This window comes from Pithys albifrons, chromosome 9, assembly GCF_047495875.1.
Source record: "Pithys albifrons albifrons isolate INPA30051 chromosome 9, PitAlb_v1, whole genome shotgun sequence".
Classification (NCBI taxonomy): Eukaryota; Metazoa; Chordata; class Aves; order Passeriformes; family Thamnophilidae; genus Pithys; species Pithys albifrons.
In genome coordinates this window covers 10,631,529-10,649,962 of record NC_092466.1, presented here as the reverse complement: position 1 = coordinate 10,649,962, position 18,434 = coordinate 10,631,529, and the positions used below count along the sequence as shown (strand labels likewise).

General features: G+C 38.1%; 1 protein-coding gene across 2 annotated transcripts in view; it reads left to right on the top strand.

The window, feature by feature from the left end:
- SHOC2 (SHOC2 leucine rich repeat scaffold protein) overlaps window positions 1–17,333 on the top strand; it is a 72,024-nt gene extending 54,691 nt beyond the window's left edge. For both annotated transcript variants that reach the window (XM_071564482.1, XM_071564483.1), the window contains exons 5-9: window positions 2,358–2,546; window positions 3,494–3,616; window positions 5,703–5,840; window positions 6,314–6,431; window positions 8,292–17,333. In XM_071564482.1, coding sequence (XP_071420583.1) covers window positions 2,358–2,546; window positions 3,494–3,616; window positions 5,703–5,840; window positions 6,314–6,431; window positions 8,292–8,500 — 777 coding nt within the window. In that variant the 3' untranslated portion in view covers window positions 8,501–17,333. The remainder of the gene's footprint in view (window positions 1–2,357; window positions 2,547–3,493; window positions 3,617–5,702; window positions 5,841–6,313; window positions 6,432–8,291) is intronic.
- The last annotated feature ends 1,101 nt before the right edge of the window (window positions 17,334–18,434 follow it).

The following is an 18,434-nucleotide window of genomic DNA, read 5'->3' as shown; positions in this document are numbered from 1 at the left end:
AATAATTGCTCTGATGACAGACAAAAAAAAAAAGTGTGTTTCTTATTTTGTATATTTATTCCATTTCTTTAGAGCCTTTTAAGATGAAGACTTGAGGACACAACATAAAGTTTATAGTCTCTTCTGTTTTATTGATGGTCCAAACTGCTTTCCTAAACTGTATAAATTACTAGTATAAAATGAATTAAAAGGTTGTCTAAAGATGTTTATAGAGAACTATACATAGAAGAAAAAAGCCAAAATGCATTTGAAGTTAGACAGAGTACTTATAGTAATGAAGTGCAGTAAGTGACTACTCCTTCAGATAAATTTCTGAACTCAGCAATGATCGACTGAAAACAGAGAATTTATTAAATGTTTGGACAAGACTATAATTTAAGAAAATGCTACTGAGTGAAAGTGACCAGGCTGCTTTTAAGATGAGAGCTAAGCTGGCCCACCCCACCCAGCCTTGTTATAAAAGCAACTCTGGTATAATTACAAAAAGCTAATGTGAGGGATGATAACGCTTTAAAATACATCCAGTCATAATACAAACCACTTGTGACTGTGCTGCCTTCTTCAGGTATATTTGCCAACAATATGTTAACACTTAAGCTGCTACCTTGAAGAAGTACATAGTTTATACTGTAATCTGTTTGAAATAAAACATGCTGTGCTAGAAGACAGAGAACTGTACTTGTGAAATAAATTTCTGAATTTCAAAACATAGCTGAAGCTGCTGACACAATGACTAATAAATATTTTATCTTAAAAGGATGGGCTGGGAGAAGGCAGCGCTGCCACAGCTCTCATAGATGTAAGAGCATTGTTCTCTTTGTACTGCCAAAGCTCTCTTGCTTCTCTTCAAATGTGTTTAATTACTCTAGGCTATTAGAGTGTATTAGCTAACATATTTTTGGTATATTTTGGTATGCAAGAAGACTTCAAAAATGGCTTTTTGAAATGCCAAAATCCGTTTGAAGCAATAAAGTATGTTAGTAACAGAGCTCAGGGGCTGCCTAACCATAGGACAAAAAATATCTGTTAATTAAAGTACAGGTAGAAGCAATATTTCATAATCCAAGATTAGACTAGTTAATGACGAGGTTAGATTACTACTGATTTGAAATTCCATTATTTTATCTGTAGGGGGAAAAGTGCTTCACTGATAGTCATTGAGATGCCCCCAGTGTCTAAAGTTTTAGCCATGACATGTAGACAAGTTGCTATTTGATCCTGTTTTATTTACAATAATGTCAATACACTATTTACAAAAGTAGCCAAAGGTGTCCTGGTGAAACAGCGAAGCCTTGTTCTTAAAGCTTTTATGGTGAGTATAGCACTCAAATGGCAATCCAGAAATACTGACATTAGGAACATGCCTGGGATCATTATCTTGTAACTGCTCATTCCTGATTGCAGATGTTGCATTATTTATGGTATGTAATGCCATGCATAAATCTACAATTTCTGTAATACTTAATCAAATAGGGCAGAATTCAAGTTGGTGTAGTAATAAGCAAAGGTGACACTTCAGCAGTAATTTAGATTTCATTATTCATCTCCACAGTTCCAGCAACATATTTGGCACGCAACTAACAGATAAACTGAGATGTGCACTGCTGAGATTTCAGAATCTAATTACATTGTGAAGAGAAATGAAACTCTGGATTCAATGGACAACCAGTTTAAGTCCAGGCGTCTTGCTTTTCATTTCTTAAGGGGGAAAAAAAAAGATGGAGCACTAAATACTTAGGAATATTTCAGGAAAAGGAATAAAACATGGAATTTCTATGTTGTGTCTGATTATCTGAAATTATTATGGCCTGACAAGAAACTTCTACCAGTTGTGATCACAATGTGTATTTTTATTAAATTAACAAAGATTTGTACTGGAAGTATGAAAGGCCTTTTTGGAAGCTGGTGCATGAGGCTGATACTTCTTTGGGCCCCACTCTGAGCCGTGTCAGAACTGGGTGAGCTGTAGGTGGGTGGAGTTGGCCGGAGCTGGGGCTGCTGTTGGGGATGGACATACTGTCCCTGCACTCCTGTAGCAATGTGTCATTAAAATAATTACTCCAGAGGACAGAAGTGTTACAAAACCTCCTAAACATGTGGTTTTAAATGTGGTACATTTGGTTTTTTTGTTTCTGTCAGTGTGCAATGAGGAAATAAGGTAATGGCTGATGATTGGTGAGCAGAGATTGTTGCTGATGGAAGTTTTATCAAATTTAACACTGGTTTGTGTGTTGCAACACTTACTGAGGGGATGGAATTGAGGGGGGGAAAACTTTTCTAATTAGACCCATGAGAGAAATTAGATGTATTCAAATAAATCTGTCCTAAGTTCCTGGGTGGTTTTCTTCTTTCTACAGGGTCTTTTATCCAGCCTTGTCAAACTGACTAGTTTAACATTGGCCAGGAACTGCTTCCAGTCCTATCCTGTGGGTGGCCCGTCCCAGTTCTCCACAATCTACTCTCTCAATATGGAGCACAACCGCATCAATAAAATCCCCTTTGGAATTTTCTCTAGAGCTAAAGTATTAAGTAAGCTGAACATGAAGGTGAGGCACAGAAACATGCTACTGTGTAAAATGAATGAGGAGCACTGTTTGCTCCTCCATGAATTCTGGCAGACTTAATGATGCAAGGAAGGAATTTATCACACTGAACTGGATGCTGCTGCTGCTGTCACACACGGAAACAATTCGTATTAGTCAGAAATTGTATGTTATTAATTTGTCTTTAAGTTTGTTATTTTAAGATTTTGTTGCATTTCTTACATCTGAACAATGAAAATAAGAAACTTGGTTGCAAGGCTCTTGAATATTCACATGGGTCACAAGCATGTAGATTAGCTTATTTCTCCCTCACACGCTCTCGCAGTTTAGATTATAAACAAAATTTTGTAAAATATTTTTTAAAATGCATTCTTTCAAAACCTAAGTTTGGAGTCTTTGGCCAGTAGTTGCAGATCACAGCAAAAGAACTTTTTGAGTGTGCTATATATAGTTAGAGTGAAGAGAAATAGAAAAAAAAGGTATGATGTTTTTCTATGAATGGGCTTATTTCAAGTTCTTAAATTATTTAAAAAAAAGAAATGTTTGAGCAGTAGCTAAGCGCAGCTACAGTTTTAAAATATAGTTTGACACAAATGGAATATCAATTTGGATTAAGACTGTTTTTTATCACATACCCATTTGTAACTTTTCCTGTTTACCAGGACATTGTATGACGATTTTTTTTTTTAAGATTTTGTGGTGTGTGGTCTAGATCAAATATTACAGCAACATTTTGAGCAGTAAGATGTTCAGATTAATTTCAGATGTTTTTACTCTGATCCATTAAGGTATAGGGTTTTATTAGCCAATTATCAATGTTTTATTCTTCTGATTTAATTATCGAATATGTTGTTATGAAGTATTTTTGTAAGTCGTTTGTTTAATCTGTCAGATGCCTTGTCAACTTCTTGCAAGCGCAGACCCTAAAAGTTTGATATGTTAAATCACAGGACAATCAGCTGACCTCTCTCCCCTTGGACTTTGGGACTTGGACTAGCATGGTAGAACTGAACTTAGCGACTAATCAGCTCACAAAAATCCCTGAGGATGTATCTGGGCTTGTTTCTCTTGAGGTGAGAAGAGTGTAAACTAACAGCTAAGTGAATTCCTTTAAAATAGACATTCTCTGCTTCAGGTTTAAATAATACTACTTTTGAGTCAATTAAAGCCAAATAAATGTGTATGTATGCTATTTAATCTGCTGTTGCATTTGTTTATGGCTGTCATCAACAGCTTTGTGAATGTTGTTCGTTAGGCCCTAGATCAGTGTCTGTGCACAAATGACTAAGTATAGATGTATTTTTAGCCATATAGAAAGAAAATCTTTCTCAACAGAAAGTTAATTTTGTGAATGCAATGGCGCTGAACTCTATTCAGATCCTGGAGACCAGCATGGAAACAGTGAGGATCAGAAGAACATAATGAAATAGTCTACAGAAGGGGCATCTTCAATGTAGTGCTGTGAACCTTGTAGGCAACCAGGTGGGAATTCTCAGCCTTTGAGGGGGCAGAACTCATAGGGTGAAGCTGTGAACTAAACCTGTTGTTCCCCCTTGTCCTGTTTCCCAAGGTACCATCAGCAGAGACAAATTAATTGCCTTGGAGAGGGACATAAAGGCAGAGGTACTTGTTTGGGCAATTGAGGGGACTTTGTAGCCTCTATGAGTTGCTGGGAAAAATCTGTTGAAGAACAATAGCAAATGGCATATTTGAAATGGCGGATTTCCAATGTGACTTCTGCTCTGAATGTTTAATTATTCCTGTAGTTTGGGGCAAAAATTATATGACAGAATAACAGCTATTTAATGGCCCAGTTCTCTTTTAAGTTAAGACTGTGGTTGGTGTGATTTGGAAGTTAGTAACCTCTAATAACTGGATTTGCTGGTGGTCTGTCGGCTGCTGAAGCTGGAGAGCTGCATGGTCTGCAGACCCCCATTACCACTGTTTTTCTCTGTAATTAAAGAATCAAATACAAAGAGCCATTTGGGCAGTGTTTACACAAAAGGGAAGGTTCCCACAGCAGTGCTAAGTCAGCTGCTTTGCACGTAGGTAATATTTTCTGTTCCTGCCTTTGTTTCTTGTACATGATTAAAACATTACTATTCTTACCATTCTGTGTATATCGTAGAGCATAAAGGAAGGTCACTGAAATACTGCTTGTGCTCATGCTTTGGCTTTTTTTAATTTTGATTTTCACTTTGATTTTAACCTTGTTTCTATTCTGTTCCTGCCTTTGGTGTTTCCACATTGCATGAAGCCAGTGAGAGCTGGGACAGGCATTTACAACCTCGACTGGTTGCGTGTGGCTGGGACGAGGGTCCACACTGGCTGCTCTTTCACATCCTTCTGTTCAATGTGCCTTCCTAAATAACTAGATCATAGCACTCTTTAATCAGTAATTAATTACCTTACTACTTGCTGTGCTGGAGCTTAAGAACTGCAAGACTTCAAAGGAGAAAAAATGGTATATTAGTATATGGAATAATGTATAAATGTGTTCATTACACTGCAAATAAGGATACATTTCTTGGACCCGACGTATTTATAATTCAACTTAGAAAGGGGGATTAAAACAAGAGGATAGCACTGTAGCAGTGGTGTGTGTGTGACAGGAGACCATTCTGGAAAGCCTGTGGGTACCTGTGTCGGGCTGATGTTCCACTCCGGTGCTTCCATCTGTGTGTTTACTTGCTGCTGCTCCTAACCAGAGGGACAAAGGGAGAAGAGGAAGTACTATGCTTTTTAAGGAGAATTTGGCAAGCACAGCAAGTAATGTAAAACGTGATTATGAGATAGCTATAAGGAAGCACAACAAAATGATAGGCAAGTCCAGGAACAAGTTGGTTTTCCTTGGTCATTTAAAGAAATAAGGTGTGTTTTGGTTGTGCTTTGCATTTACTTCTACATATAATAGTATTTGAAAGAAGTATGCCCTAAATGTATATATTTGTATCATTGAAGACTTAAAAAGTTGTGTTAAATCACTGACTTGGCGTTTGTTTTGTTTTGTTTTTAAATTTTCATTACTTCCATAATGCACGTGTAGGCTAATCTTGGATTTCATTACTTCAAAATACAAAAAGATTTTGTCTTAACCTGTTATTTACTTACTATGTTGCTGAAATTCTGTCTGTTTGGTTTTCCTTTGGTTTTTTTTAGGTTCTTATCTTGTCAAACAATCTCCTTAAGAAACTTCCCCATGGCATTGGAAATCTGCGGAAACTCCGAGAGTTAGATCTGGAGGAAAACAAACTGGAATCCTTGCCAAATGAAATAGCTTACCTCAAGGATCTGCAGGTGAAACAATAATTGGTCGTGATAAGCATCTTACGTCCTTTATTTACACCGTGCTGATTTAATTACAGCTAGTTGGATGAGTGGAGACTATTTCAGACTGGACATAGAACCAACAGTTAAGAATCTTGTGCAGCTTCACTCACAATTAGTCCCCACTAATTGTTCCCCAACTTAATTAGTTAATATTGGGCAAATTTTAGATCTTTTAACTTTTGTACCATGACTACAATACAACCCCAGGAATAGCTTCTGGTTTCAGTCGTGCTCATGAAATCTTTTATGTTTAGGCATGCATTTTATTATGCACTATTTTATTTTTATATTTAGTGATGCCTAATAGAGGTTTGAAATGTTGATGAATGGTTGAAATTTTTCTTGTTCAAATGCAGGAAAGTAGAACCCATCCGCTTACCTGTTACTTGCTGTCAATCCAAGTCCTTCAGTTAAATTTTATAAATGTGTTCTTCCCTTAGAAATTGGTGCTGACTAACAATCAGCTGACCACCCTTCCCAGAGGTATCGGTCACCTTACCAACCTGACACACCTTGGGCTCGGAGAGAATCTTCTCACACACCTTCCTGAGGAAATTGGTAAGATCCCTTTTTCTGGTTTGGTGCAGCATGCCTGAGCCAAAGCACTTAGGATAGGCATCTACTCTGCTCATAAGTAAAAGCCACAAAATTCATTGGAAACTTCTAAATATGCACAGCCTGATGTGAAGCATGTGCCACAGGAACAGCACTGGAGTGTACGATCTTTATCTTGCTGAACTGTAGAGAAAAGGATGCTCTGTTTTTTTCAGTTCTGCTGCAGAAAGCTGCTGAACACACACTAACTTGTAATGTATTCCTTTTCTCTTCAAATTCTCCCACAACTTGTGTATTATCCATCACTCAGCTTCATGAATCTGTTCTTGGAAAGAGAAAGGAAATGCGCTGATCCTACTGTAATGCCATGGTGCAGACAAAAGCCTTAGGTAGGGTGTAGACAGCTGAAGCAAATGGTTCTGCTGGAAGTCCCTCTGCACATGCTTTTGTATATATGCCATCATATTGCTTTTCACCTTGATGAGGTAAGAAAGGGAAGTGGAAGAAATCTACAGAAAGAGAGGAAGAAATAAGATTTTTTTTTGGTCTACCTGAAACATTCTGATGGTTTCAGAGCATCTGAAACTGACAGCCCACATTTCTTTTCTAATTAGTGTCCAGGATATACATCCAGAGCATGATTCTGAGCATCTATTTAAGTTCAAATCTTACAGTTAAGCTTATTATGGAGGAAAAAATCATGGGGCAAGCTACACAAAGCAATATGTGGTCAGAAACAGTGATGTGCAGAAGAGAAAGGCCTGGTCTGTCTCTCCCAGCATCTTTGGTGAAGAGCCATTATAGCTTCTGCTCATCTTGTATGGGCTTGAATGTGAGAAAAGCCTGAAACAATCTAAACCTGTAGCTTTGTAATTTAGTTCAGAAGTTAGTGAAAAGAGTTGGGATGCTGTTAAAATGAACTATGGAATTAAAATCAGTAAGTACATTTTAAATACTATTGTAAGAATACAGTTTGGTTATTAAAGGTAGTTGTCTGCACAGATTGGAGAACAGTTAACTGCTTTCAGTTGCGACTCTTCATGTATCATGCTATCAACTATTTCTCATTATTTCTTCTGCATCTTTTCCTTTTTGTTGGTTTTCCATGCCATGAGCCCTGGCTACTGCTTTCTCCTGTGAAAGACTAAATAATCTCTCATGTTATAGGAGGTGTTTGTAGTATATATGATTGGGAAATGTTTTAAGGAAGATTTCTGTGTTTTTCAAAGGAGAAGTCTAGAATGAAGAAATTGCTGTTTTCCAGCTTCTGACTAGTCTGTCTTGCAGTATCTGTAGTAGAGGCAAGTTGTAAAATTTGAATTCAGGAAACAATTTTCACACTTGTTTGTTCCATTTAATAAATTCACTGGTGTGCAGAGAACTCTACTGCTTTCTTCCTGTGATACATGACAGTCAAAGCTTCAGGTCTTTAATATATGGCTTCCATTTACATAAAAGGTATGACATAGATATTTTTGAAGAACTAGTAGATACTATATGGTGTGAGTATATTCTACATCCTTGTGACTAGATAACTATTCAATATTGCCTGCAATTGCATAGCTCTTGACTGAATGGTTATGGTGAATCCCCTCCCAGCTCTCTTATTCTCTATATTTACAGTTCAGTTACTATCTAAAGGAGACGTAGTAATGGATATTTTTATAGGGAAACTAAAGCAAATTGGTTCTTGCTTAGGTACCAGTGACCAGAACTTGCTGTTCTTGAAAACAGGAGTCTGGATGAGTGACTGACTCAAGATTCTGTGTAGGAAAGAATCAAGTGGACTCAGAACTTCTGTCTGAAAGTTATAAACTGCATGAATCAAAAAGATACTACTATTTATTATTTTATTTTAACCAGGTACACTGGAAAATCTGGAAGAACTGTATTTGAATGACAACCCCAATCTGCACAGCCTTCCCTTTGAGCTGGCTCTTTGCAGCAAACTGTCAATAATGAGTATTGAGAACTGCCCGCTCAGCCACCTTCCACCTCAGATTGTTGCAGGAGGACCCTCCTTCATCATTCAGTTCCTAAAAATGCAGGGACCATATCGTGCCATGGTCTGATGCTAATTGAATTGTCCAATACACTGTACAAAATACAAACTGCATTAATGTTGTAATTGTCTGTATATGTATATATAATATAATATATGTAGTTTATATTATATTATATATATATATAAATATATAAATAATATAAAAAGGCAAATTTAAGACTGCATTATGTGTTTCTGCTAATAGAGGAATCATAGCCATGTAGATTTTTTTTATTCTGTAAAAATGCTTGTCTAAGTTTTCTTTGCTGAACTTGATGGAAGTTGTCTGAATAATCTGAAAATGCCAGTTCATTTAAAGCAATTGCCAATGAACTCAAACTTTAAATTTAAGGGACAAAACCAGTTTTACTTAGATTTATTTTCAGTTAAGAGAAATGTATAACCTTTATATAATGAACTTTTCTGTTTTTCTCCCTCCCCCTTTTTTTTGTATCCAAACCTGAAAGGGTCATGTGCCCTAAGGTTGGGATTTTCTTTTAACTTATTTTGAGATTTGAAGCAAATGGTGTTTTTATATTGTTTACAGTCAGAGTAAATCACTGGATCTTGTTTTATTCTGATTTGCTCTGTTTTAATCAATCATATCTAGAATTTGTATGCCTCTGCTGATGAATTTTTATCAACCAGTTTGTATACTAAAAACATGTACTCATCAGAACAACTGGCAGGTGAAAAGGATGCAGTCAAAATGAAAAGAAAAGAAACAAAAAAAAGAGCTTGAATTCCTTTATGTCTTGCTTCCCTGAGTTATCAGTTGCAGGCATAACATATCTGAACTGAGCCTTTTGCGGTTGGTCTTTTCTAGCACAAGTAAACCTTTCCAGATCGGTAAAAACGTCGAGTTTGCTCAGTGAAGAGCAGTTTTCATTGTGTGAAGTGACAAGTCTATGAGGTCTAACAGTACACTTAAGTGACAAGGAAATAAAATATATGTACATTTTTATTACAATGTTGAGTCATAAACTACAACAGGCAATTTTAAGGATTCCCTATAGACCTTGTACAATAAATGAATGTGTCTTACTTTTAAACACTGCAATATATGTAAGTTTTAAGGTTGGTTAACAATGTACTATGGTTTTATATCTTGACTTGCCTTGTACCTCCTTCCATTATGGAACTTCTGTGTCCAAGCACAATATCTTCACACTGTGCTGTTTTGCTGCTGAACTAAATGCACTTTTCCCCACAGCTGGGGCACTTGCTTCAAAATATTCAGTTCAGTATCTTGATTATTCTTTTTTAACTTCATCCTCTCTGTTTCAGTATTAAACCAATCTGTTAAAAAAGAGGCACCTTTTTCATTTGTGCAGAGATGTTGGTAGCTCTGTAAGTAGTGGAGATCCAGTTTTATAATTAATTTCTCGGCTGTTTAAAAGGCAGAAGATGCTTCAGGGGGATTTACATTATTGCTGCACTTGTAGGGCCAGCTGTCCCTTTTCAGGAGGGTAGGAACTCAAGGTGGTTGCATTCCACAATTCCCCCAGAATTGTTCAGTTTATACTCATAGGAATTCCTGCTGGCATAGTGTGACTTAAGAGGACTGTACCTTTTGCACAAAATCAAATCAATCGATGCCATGGGAAATCTGTTTCACAGGCAGAAGTATGGGAATATTACTTCTGGCTTTCAGGCATGCTTATTTAGGTGTATTCCCTTGATCAATTTGCATCTTGTTTTGCTGTTCGTCTTTTCATTAACAAGGAGTAAGTTTATATGGAAGGCAGGTGGAGATATAAAACCTTAGAGGGCTTAAACATGCTGTAAAACTATTGTAGATGTCACTGGATTTTACTAAGTAATGTCTGTTCTTTCTCACACACTCTGTCTCTGTTCCCTACCCCCCTTTTTTTTTTTTTTACATCTACTGTAGCTTTTCAGTTTAGACTTTAGTTTATAAAAGGCTAGTTCTTTACAGTTCTGCCTGGGTTAATCTTTCTCAGCACTAAGGTGTTAAAAATATGAAGATGCTGAAATGCTTAGTATCAAGACTGTAATCTAACTTCTGAATATACTGCTAAGTCCGTATTTGTGCCCTGAGGTCACTAAGGGAAACTGGTTTGATTAATATGGTTCCTCAAAACAAAAGTGGCAGCCCCGTGTGTTTTCAAACGTCTTGGTCTCATTCCCTGTCTGCTCCTCAATCCCATTTTTAGAAGGGTTGACGGAATTGAATTTGTTTAGTTTGTAAATACATTGATTATTCACCTTGTTAAGGTACATGGGTAATGACTGTATGATTGGAGCTGTCCCTCGCTCACAAAAATTCTTGTGGGAAAGTTGGCCACCAAAATAGTGCTCGTTACACTCGCTTAAAAACAAACTATCTTTCAACACACTTATAGGAATAAATAAAGCTATGTTTTAATTCATTACTAGATTAAAAACAGGATATTTTTTCAAACTATCTTTGTACTAGTATGGTTGTTGCAGTGCCAGATAATCCTGAGCCCAGTTTTAGGAGTTTAATTTTCTACACCCTGAGGTGAATGCTTGTTTTTTCAGTGTCTCAAGAGAAATTTGAATAAAAGCAGTGTGAGAGAAGTTATGGTACTGGAAAAATCAACTCAGAAGAACATGAAAAGTTCTTTAAAATTATCCTTTAATTATAAATTAATTATAATTATGGAATATCTGGCACAGTTGGGAATACATGCATATAAATCCATATATATACCTACATGGGTTTATATCCAAATTTATACATAGATCCACATAAATCTAACTGATTTGGTAATTCAAAACAATCTTACATCCTGACATAACAGACTTTTGCATTTTCTAGGATGCTGGATTGTTAACTGGTGTAGTTTCTAAATTGTATTTAGTGCCTGATGACATTCAGTTAGACACACATACTGGCTTATACATGTTTAAGAATTTTATTTGCTCTAATTAGTTAAAGTATGATTGGAAAGACTTTCAGTCTGACAAGGGTATGTATACATACATATAAAAATGTATTTGTGTATCTACAGATGTGTGAAAGCATAGACAAGGTGGAGAAATTAATTATTTACAGCATCTTTGAAAACAAGTGATTTCCAGATACTTGTATTAAATATTTATCCCCCTTTCCATACCAGGGAATATAATTTAGAACAGTTATTGAAAAATGTGACAATCTTTACTTTGGATGAAAATCATGACCTTGATTGCTTGTCCATAGACAAGATACCAATTTTGTATGTATTGTGCCTATGTGCATACATACACATGCCCCATAAGGACACTATCCTGACTTATGCCTTGATTTAACAAGCTAAATTACCATAGACTATGTAGTATGGAAGTCTGGTAAGGTGTAAAGCAGGTCAGAGATTTGCTAAAGAAGGAATAATTGCTGTTGTGACTTGTGTTGGTCACGTATTCAATTTTAATTTACTAAATAGGAAGATGTTTGAAGATGTTTGATAATTCTTTGCAAAAATGTTTTAGTATAAACCCATTGAAATTGTGTCTCTTGCTGTCCCGTATTTTAGTTCATCACCAAATTGTCAAGTATAAATGCAGTGGAAATGCTGCTTGTAAAGTTGCGTCACACAGTTGTGCAATTAGGACTTTTCAGCTTGGCAGATGCCAATGGAAATGTTGACCTTCATGCACCCTTTTTTGAAATAGACTTGGGTTGTAGAATATTTGCTTCAGTGCCTCTCTTAAGTCTTTTTTTTTAGGTGAGGAACATGCATGTTTAGACTTCTTGAAGGTCGTGTCTGCCCATGTACATGATTTAAACAAGTACTACTTAGATTGTTATCTCTGGTTAGTGCTTAAACTTATTGTGTAACCTGGAATTCAAGTGTCATCTTCAATCCTGGGAGTTTGGAAAATATCCTTTATTTGGCAATTAGAAAACTTTGAGAGGTTATTTTTTCCCCTTTTTTTAAACCCCAAAATAAATTAGATTTCTGAATCAGCACAAACTCATATCAGGAAACTTTTCATACCTGGATGCAACTAAGAACTTTCACGTTTCACACCTCAGTTGTATCAAATGGACATGCCAGAATAGCTTCTAGTTAGAAATGTGCAGTTGGCAGTAATTTGCACAACACAAACTTCAAGGCACAGTAAGAATGATTATAAACAAGTGATAGTATCTACAAATGGGTTTTGTTTTTACATTAGCAAATATAAAAAAGTGATGGTTTTTATTCTGATTTAGGTCTTAACCAGGACTGCACAGGACCTTTGCTGTGGAAAAATACCAGACCACACTAACTTAGTGGTTAAAAACTAAGCAAGAGTGTAAACAATCTACACAAATGTACTTTTAATCTGAATTATTGTAATGTCGATTGTTATGTCTATATAAAAGATTGCCTTGCTTTTTTATAAGAGTCATTCTGTATCAATGCATTCATTATAAATAGTATATTTGTAAATAAGCTGCCACGGAGTCTTTTGAAAGTTTTCTGATGTTTCTAGTCTGACACGAACTTGAATGTAAGTTGTACTTTTGCAGCACCTCAAATTATCAAGAACTGCTTTCTCATTATATACTTATCACTCTTCAAAAGATCTCAAAATATAGATTTTCATGCAGACCAATTACAAGAAAATTCAAAAGTTGGATTATAGTACCTGCTTTACTCACAGTCATTTAGACTGGACACCTATAAAGCAAATAGTGGTAAAAACTTTTACATTCCTTTTGTTTTAGTGTAGTAGGGCATCTAATGAAAAACCCTACAGCTTTCTTTCTGAAGGGGAAAAAGTAAATATTGGTTTTTAGTGCAAAATGCATTTCAACAGCAACAAAGTTAAAGGAGGTGCAGAATTGTGGTGCCTAAAAGACAGACACCAGCATTTAATCTTCTAGTTTAATAAAAGACATTATTGCCAAACTGCCATGACACCAATCTAGACTGATGTCTTTCAGCTCTGTAAGGCTCATTACTGTTTCAAGAAGGTGATGCTTGCATCATGTCCTGCAAACAGACAAAAGAGAGTCAGTATACTTTGCAATTAGAATAGAAGGACCTCAGCAATTCAGATACCATGATGACGAGGACGACTAGAGCTTTAGAAAGCTGGAACTGGTTCTCTTGGGGTGCAGCAGTCACTCATGCAGAAATGTGAGTGCTTCCGTCCCTTCATCAGATCTCTGCTGATGAAAATCAGTAGAGAGTCTGAGCAAACCACCTTGAGGTCTGTGTTTGAGTAGGTCCCTGTTACCCTAAGTGATCCAACAATCTGAAAACAAGCCAGTCTCCTTACAAGAGTGGCTGTCCTGTGCTGGGATGCTGGACCACATGCCAGCCATCCCCTGTGTGACAGGGCTGGGTGGCAGATGTACAGAACAGGGACATGCAGTTTCTCTCTTGTGCTGCTCCAGACCTCACCAGCCGCACTGAAGGGCTTGCAAAAAGGAAACGGCATCTGTATCGCTGCATTTAGTAGCCCTTGATAGATAGGCAAATTCACAGAAGAAACTTGTTCATTTTTTTCTTTTGTTTAAAATTCTAAATCTCTTTGTATTGCTGGCCTCTGCAACATCCTGTGTCTAATAATTCTACAATATAATTATGTGCTGGGTGAAAAAGTACTTCCTTTTGTTTGTTTCAAACCACACCACCTTATTTCATTTGGTGACTCCTAGTTCTTGTATTTTGAGAAATTTATGAACAGTTTCTTTCATCCACTTTTTACCACTCTTTAAGGTTTTTTTCATAAATGGCAGCATTTTTTCTCCAAGTCACAGTATTCTAGTTTTTTAGCTTCTCTTCAAATGAAACCTCTTCTGTTCTGTGATAATTCTTGCTGCCTTTCTTTGTGGTTTTCTAGTTGCAGCTCTGATTCTTTTTCCTAATTCATGGCCTTTAGCAAGCTCTTTTGTTCTTTGTACTTCTACTTTCTAAAATAAAAGTACAGCTCTGTTATAAAAATTAAAGTTGAATGAGTGATAAAGTTTAGCACTAGCCACCAGTGGGAAATAATTCTACTAGGCAAGGATCAGATTGGGGTTTATACTTCAGGTGCAGGCCACCCACTGCAATAATGAATTGTTTCCTCTGATTTGCTATAACTGACTTTCATAATCTTTTGCAACTAGATGTGAAAAGCAAAATTAATATTAATTTTTCCATAGTGTGCTGGTTTAAATAATGACAGCATTTAAAATACTCTTTTCATGCTAGTAAGAGTGCATTGTTTTGGCAGATGTGACTTTCGAATATTTCAGCTGGCCTTTTTAAACTGTCAAAGCCCAAGATTTTATGGAAATACTGAGAAATTTCTAGTTTTATGATTTCTTTGGAAGAAAAGTTAGAGACTGACAGTGTACTGGTTGGGTTTTATTTCCCTCCTTGCAGTCTTTGTAGAAAAGAAAAGAAATTCCCATAGTTAAAAAAAAAAAAGCAAAGCAATCTTCCCCAGCCCCAGTGGCATCCTGCCAGGAATTGGTGTCAGCCACCTGGACTTGGGGGGACTTGCTGGCCGTGACCACTTTCTCTTCAGATGGTTGAAGTGAGCATGCACAGATGAGCCCTGGCCTCAGAACAGCCATGCATGTTGGCTGTAATTGGGTGAAAAGGGAAGAAAATTTCTTCTTTCTGCCACCCTATCTCCTTAAGGCTGTACTAAAGGTCTCAAAAATACGCAGACTATGTCGTGCATGTCTCTGGCGAGACAAACAGATTACATGTTTGTGTCATTAATCCAGGCTAAGTGCTTCAGGATACTGAGTCTCCCAGCACTGCTCTCCAGTGACAGGTCCTGCTTTCCCCTGCTGGGAACTTGTGGATTTAGATACCCACTGTATGTTGTTTAGTGTACAAATACTGTATAAAATCTAGACCCTGGGCAGCTTTACAGAGCATAGCTGGTGCTGTGAACTTTGATGGCCATTGTGGAAAAGAGGTGTTAAAGGGCTGGAGGTGGTTAGCTTTGATACCACTAGAAGAAGCTGAGTACCTTGAAAGCTAATTTGTTTTGTTTTCACAATCCATCTCAGTCAAATAAAATACATCATCTCTTTGTTCAAGCCTTGCCTCACTTAGGATTGTAAGAGTGGGAGATAATTTGATTATCAAGATCAAATGATGATGTTTTAGAGGAGGAGCCATCTGGAGTATTTGAGCAGCTGGCAGCCTGGGCTACACAGTTAATGATCTGATTGTGTGCCTTGCAACTATTTTTTTCCACTGCAAAACCTTTTAAGAGTCTTTAGAGATCAATCTACCCACTGCCTCTGAGTAAGATGGTATCTGCAAAATTGCACACAAGTGTTCCCTTTCAAAGCTCTTTCCACAACACCCTCTTTTTCCTTTCTATTAGTAAAGTATTTCTTTGTTAAGATTCATAATGAATCCTTAATTTACTGTAGTTTGATGCTTGCATCATTTGACCTAGTAGTAGCTGGTTTGCATTTTGGCCTGCATTATTACAGCTGTGCTGCCTGAAGTGATTTCCAAACTTCATGTGGACAGTTTTAATGGAAATACATTTTCCCTTGAAAATCTTAAAATGTTGTTTGAAAACAGCCATGGTAAGGACAGTGCAGTAAAACTTCTTGCCATGTGACCCACGTTTTTGGATGCCCTTCAGCTTTTTTTGGCCCTTGACAAATATGTTAACTGAGTGGAAAGCTTAAAGTGAGAAGTTAAAAATGTCTAGCCTTGCCAGAGCAGCAGCAGGCAAGAAATTCAACTAGGTATAGAGCTGCTGGTCAGCAAGACAGCTCTGATTTCAGGCTTTATAATGATCTCCAAGTAAAGCAACTTCTTTTTAGGCCTGCCAGGCATTTCCAGCCTTCCATGAAGCCACATCACACAGCAGCACTGGATGGTTCTGGTATGGGGGACCAGGTGAGAATCCCAGCAGCACCAGGGAATCAGAGGTTTGTCTGGAAAGGGTGAAGGGCACTGGGTGCAATTCCTTAAAAGCAAATTGATCAAAGTGGAGAGCAGTTGGTACCCTGGGGTCAGCGTCTTCTGGTTGGTGTTGTTTATAGCCCATACCCGGCTGCAGCTCCAGGCACAGCCTGCCAGGCAGGAGAGCTCAGCCAAGATTCCAGGGTCTGTGGCTCCACCAGATGGATGGTCCTGGAGTCAGGCCACTGCTTCTGAAGAAGCTTTTTGAAATCTGGGGAGGGGTGGATGTCACTTTAAAACAGAACCGTATTTGGAAGTAGCAGAATCCTCCATGAGAAGGAGGGGCTTCTCTGGCAGTGCCTGTTTTTGCCCCTGTGAACTCCTTGTGTCTCACATCTGATCTCAGCTTCTCCACTTGCACTCACCTGCCATTTCTCCTACCTCGGATTTCCCTCTTGCCAGCAGCACGTATCTCGCCCCTGGTGCCTCCCACACTGTCCTGAGCTGAAGAAAGTAGAAGAGGGCGGGGAGAGCAAAAAGATGGTGTAGGACCAGTGGCTTCTGACCGCTGTACCTGTTGGTGCAGCTGATTCTTCTGAACTTGCTTCGTGCTGGTTATAAGCCCCTTTTATCTAGTTCTCTTCCAGAATGGAGATACCAAGAGAAAAACAGGATTTTGGAACAGATGGCTGGGAGAGGGAAATAAAAAAGATGGATCAGCTGCACATGGCACAGATGTGCATTGCTGTGCAGCTTCTCCGTTGGCTCCTTGGACACTTTGTTTATAGAGCCCAGCCAGGTTTTTGCATCGTGTCTCAGAGTCCCTGTGAAGGGATTGATGTCTCAGTACTTGCCAGATAAAAGATTTGGCTTGGGATACACGTCAAGACTCGGAAAGGAATGAATTTTGATTAGTGACAATTCTGTGGCCAATCTGTGCTCCAAACCATTTAGGAATAAGCATGCATGTATTAATTTTTGAAATGACACAGTGCTTAACAGTCCAGTAAAGAGTTCTGTAATATGTGTAATGCTTGGTAATATTCATTGCTTTGGCTTTAGGAAAACCCACATGCTCCCACAATTAAATTGTTAGTGAAATATTAATGACAAAATGACATTCTTATTTCCTACAGACATGTAATTCCCCAGAAATGTTTAAAAATTAACATTTTTTAAAGATACTTGTTGAAGTTGCCACGATTGCTTTTTACTACTCTTGTCTCTTGCTCTGCTTAAGGAAAATTGAGGTTGGATTGTAGTGAGGAATCAATGGTGATCTTCAGTGACTTCAGCTCCAGAGGACTTTTCTGGCCTGGTGAGGTGTCCCAGTGCTGAGAGACACTGTGAACCTCCTGTGTAGCACCTGAGCCTGATGGCTGGGTGGGTGGGTGGTGGATCCCCTTCACCCTTCCTGCAGGGTAGCGAGGAAGGCCTCAACAAAATGGCTTTGAGGGGCTGTCAATTAAAGCCAGTTGCAGTACCAGTGAGCTGCCTTTCTGAGGATTTGGGGGATATTTTTAGGCAAGCTGGAATGAAAGGGTGCTGTTAAGCCTTGAGATTTCAGTCATGCTGGTTTTCTGTGTGTCTGTTTGCACTGGGACTACGCCTCTGTTAGTGCTTGAATGCTGTATGGCAATTTCCACTTTGTGGTTGTGACCCAGCAAATGGCTTGGCCTTAACAAGTGGAAAGAAGAGTTCAGGGTGGGTTCATTGCTGCCTGTCTGTAAGGGAGCTCTAGTGTTTCTCGCAGATTGCTTTCCCTCTTGATTCTTCTGCCCCTGCATTTCACTGGCGCTGACAGGCTGAAGAGCAGGATGGTATGTGAAGCAGCAGAGATTTCTCCTTTCCTTTTCCCCAGCCATGGCTTCCATTGGTTGTTCTGGGAGTGGCAGAGGGTGTTAAAGACATCAAGCCTTGTGAAGATGGGGATGGCATCCTATGTTGATGAGAGAGCACTGACCTGCCGTATCCATCATCAGCGTGCAAAGAGACTAAGTTGTGGCAGAAGAATTTGGTGCTGTTGCTGAGTTCAGGGTTGAAAACAACTTCTCAGAAAAAAAAGGAAGAGTGTGTAGCAGCAGAGATTAATGCTTGTTGACATGTGCTTGGTTTTCTGTGACACTT